Below are 3,732 nucleotides of genomic sequence, written 5' to 3'. Positions count from 1 at the left end.
GAAGCCATCTTGGCTCTTAATGATCCCAAATATTTCCTCTGCAGAAAGAAATATGCTGGAAAATCTCTCCCCATAGTTGTTTTCACATACAAATTGAATCAATCCTGACAAACGGGCACATTTTGTGTGTGAATAGGGTAGGCCTGTGAACTGAATTCAAGAACTAAGGTATTTGCCATCTCAAGAGAATGGCCCGGATTTGCAGGATAAGGCAATCAGAAAACCTTATGAGGTATCTTGACAAACAGGAGACAAGCCACACTCACAAATTTCTGCTGTAGACCTCTTTCTGTGATACTTCTGTGATGCTTTTCGGTGGACTTTGGCTAAGGGGTTGGGCAATTTCTAAAGTCTCTAAAAGCTGTTACACACCTTTGTTTGGGGCCCTCACCTTGTCGCAAGGGAGGGATTCTGTTGAAACCAAAAAATAAAGGTTTTCCTTGCTTTCCTTCTACTGGTTCCTGCCTCCACCCATTTTCCTCTGGTTGATAATGGATGTAGGAGACACTGAATCCCTTGATGGAGAGTTGGGCTGTAAAAGCCATCCATAAATCTTTCTATCACACTAGTAGCCACGGATAGTCTTCTCCAAGAATGTGTCTTATCATCTTTTAAAGCCATCTAGGTTGGTGGCCATTCTATGGACCTCTATTGGAGTTGATAAATGGATTGCTTATACAGGCATCCCTCCATCATGCATGGATTGGGGGGTAGGTGGAACAGACACCTCAGGTGATGTAAGACCCCAAGGTGGCATCCTTTGGTACTCCACTGTCTTCACCAACAGCGGGGAAGCAGTACCAGAATTGGGATTGATTTCCAGTGAGATCTCACCAGAATGACATGACCATAATTTTGGAGCATATCAAGGACGTGTGTGTCACGGCACTGATACAGCCTAGAACAGCATTAGCAGTGCAGATCTCCAGCCAACCAATAAATACTAAAATGGAAATAGAAGGTTGAGTTATCCATTTACAAAATGGATTTACATTTACCATTCATATATAATGGTACCTCGGTTTTCAAATGTAATCCATTCCAGAAGACCGTTCGAGTTCGAAAACATTCAAAATCTGAAAACTCAGCACGGAAGCCTGAATACAGAAAACTCAATACAGAAAACTCAATACGGAATCCACATGGTACGCCTTACTTCAGAGGCAAATTTGGAAACCAAAGCATTTACTCCCTGGTTTATGGCATTTGAAAAGAGAAATGTTCATCAACTGAGACGTTTGAAAACCGAGGTACCATTGTGTTAGTGAAAACAATAGAGAAATGCATTATATTAGAGCAAATGGCTTGGAATCATGTGTATATTAGTCAAAACTCCATACAAAGTAAAAGTATTTATTACGAAAATTTCACACTAAAGTGCTGGTGAATTTTCATGAGGAATTCCCTGCTGCCCCCAAGAACCACATTTTGTTGCAGAAATATGGAGAAATGAATATAATATTGGGAAAATGAGAAACTATCAGAAGCTGAAGTTGGCAGATTCTCGCTTCCTTATGAATGACCCACAAATTCAAGAGATTTCCTCTCATAAGTTTTTGACAAAATCTATGATGCTGTCCATTAATTCAACTGCAGTGGGGAATGTGAAGACACCTGAGTCAAAGAGGCTTATCACCCCATGAAATCCATTCTCAACATGGAACCAGTTGACTTTCACCCCATGGTCCTCCAGACGTTTCTTGTATAGCAGTCCATCGTCTCGTATTATGTCATACTCACAGCTCACCAATAGGGTTTCAGGAAGCTTCTGGATGACAGAGTCTTCAGCAAAAAGGCAAGAAATATCAGGTTCCAATAGCTCTCGCAATTGCCTATAGACTTCAGGTTCATAAGGAGCAAGTGGGACTTGTTTGTAGCCTCTCACCTTAAATCTCTCTGGAAGGTTGTCTGGACTCAACCACTTCCCATATTTCAGCCTCATTGAATCTGGCACATGAGAGCCCTTCAGGAGCTGGCCTGCCAAAGAAGTGTCCTTTCCAGTATACTTCAGGCCAAAGTAAACAACGTTTTCCCGGAACAAGATGGGCATTGAGTTGTTCTGTTGATGGCAAGGCAGGTTGATGTCCATAGCCTGTGTATTAGGATAGATGAGCACTTGAGCCCGTAGTTTTGGAAGGTCTGATCTCTCCACCAATTTCTGGGCAACAATACAAGCATAATTACCCCCTGCACTGTCCCCACCAACGATGATCTTGGAAGGATCCACCCCATGGGAAGCTGCATTTTGAATTAAGTGTATGGTAGCAGCAAGGCAGTCCTTGTACTGAGCGGGAGGAAGGTGCTCAGGAGACAGGCGGTAGCTGCAGAATAAAACAGAAGCAGAGTGTTAAGCTTCCAGAATCTTTTCCAAACACATTCATGATCACATAGGATTGCAAGAAAAGCCTGTTGGATCAGTTATAGGAGATACAATGCAGGTCAAAGTCAGCTGGCTTATGCCCTTAAAAAAATGACTTTACCAGCTAGCAAAAGAGTGTAGGGAACGCTGGGGAAGCAGAACCCTGCAGGATTGGATCCAGCTGGTGGAAGACCATTTGCAACTTTCCCTCCTGCTCCTGTTTAGATGCAGGGGGCATTTCCCAGTCTCTTCCTGATTGTATGTTTAAAAGCCCTAACTGAACTGGTTAGCTCTGATTTTCAATCACAGAGCGGAATGTTGACATCTTTCATGGGGAACCTCTTTCTCCTGCAAGGAATATGGCAAGGGATGCCACCAACAAATGCAACACCATGCTGGGTGCAAAGCACACACACACACATTTTACCTATGAAAAGACAGATGGTTGCATTTACTTACCCAACAGACACAACCACTGAATCAGTCTCCTTGGCGATTTTGCTGCAGACATCTTGGTAGGACTCTAGCAAGATGAGAGGAAAATTTTTAAAAGGGAGGTAATTATCTGCTGCCTCCAGTCTTGCCTTTAAAAGCACATTTTTGAACAGCAGTCTTCCGATACATAATGTACCGTATTTTTCGCTCTATAGGATGCACTTTTTCCCCTCCAAAAATTAAGGAGAATTTTGTGCGCATCCTATGGAGAGAATGCAGGCTCCTTGGCTTCAGTGATAGCAAAGCGAAGCCTCCGAAGCGTAGAAGGAGCGCTGCCTCCGCACTCCGGAGGAACTATCTTCTGGAACTATCACCGACACTCTTGTATCTCAGCCCTGTAAACCATTCCACATGGGTTTATTGAGTTCAATGGGACTTGCCCTTTCTGATGACAAGAGTTGCTCAACAGGGAGCGGACTCCCTTGGAAGGTGGTGGGCTCTCTTGGACTGGAGGTTTCAAAACAGAGCTTGGATGGCCATTTGTCAGGGCTTCTTCAGCTGTGATTCCTTCATTGCAGAGTGTTGACCTAGATGACCCCTTGGGATCTCTCCCAACTCTACTATTCCACAATTGTACATGGGCTTACTTGAGTTCAATGGGGCTTGCCTCTAGATAGGTGTTCACAGGCTGACAGCTTTACTCTCTTACCGATGCTTCCAATCATCCCAGCACCTCCATGAAAGAACACAAATCCTTTCCTTGGGCCAGCAGATGGTGCTTTGGGCTGATAAACCCTCACAGGAACCCCGTCAAAATGCAGATCTTTGGCAGAGAGGCTGGGATCCATTCTTGGATTTCGGAAACTCAGGAGGAAGCGGGTAAAGGCAAACTGGCTGCAGACACCCATCAGTTCAAGACACCTCGCCTGTTAGACAAA

At 44.1% G+C, this 3,732-nt stretch overlaps 1 protein-coding gene across 1 annotated transcript in view; it reads right to left on the bottom strand.

Annotated features, from left to right (window-relative positions):
• Window positions 1–1,333: 1,333 nt before the first annotated feature.
• The window catches only part of LOC309376857 (arylacetamide deacetylase-like 4), a 4,917-nt gene continuing 2,518 nt past the window's right edge, over window positions 1,334–3,732 (bottom strand). Inside the window, exons 2-4 of the mRNA XM_081923760.1 lie at window positions 3,504–3,720; window positions 2,819–2,882; window positions 1,334–2,321 (exon numbers count right to left, since the gene is read on the bottom strand). Coding sequence (XP_081779886.1) covers window positions 1,547–2,321; window positions 2,819–2,882; window positions 3,504–3,720 — 1,056 coding nt within the window. The 3' untranslated portion in view covers window positions 1,334–1,546. The remainder of the gene's footprint in view (window positions 2,322–2,818; window positions 2,883–3,503; window positions 3,721–3,732) is intronic.

The sequence above is a fragment of the Podarcis melisellensis genome (assembly GCF_964234715.1).
Source record: "Podarcis melisellensis genome assembly, chromosome: 8".
Classification (NCBI taxonomy): Eukaryota; Metazoa; Chordata; class Lepidosauria; order Squamata; family Lacertidae; genus Podarcis; species Podarcis melisellensis.
This window is presented reverse-complemented; position numbering and strand designations above follow the sequence as displayed.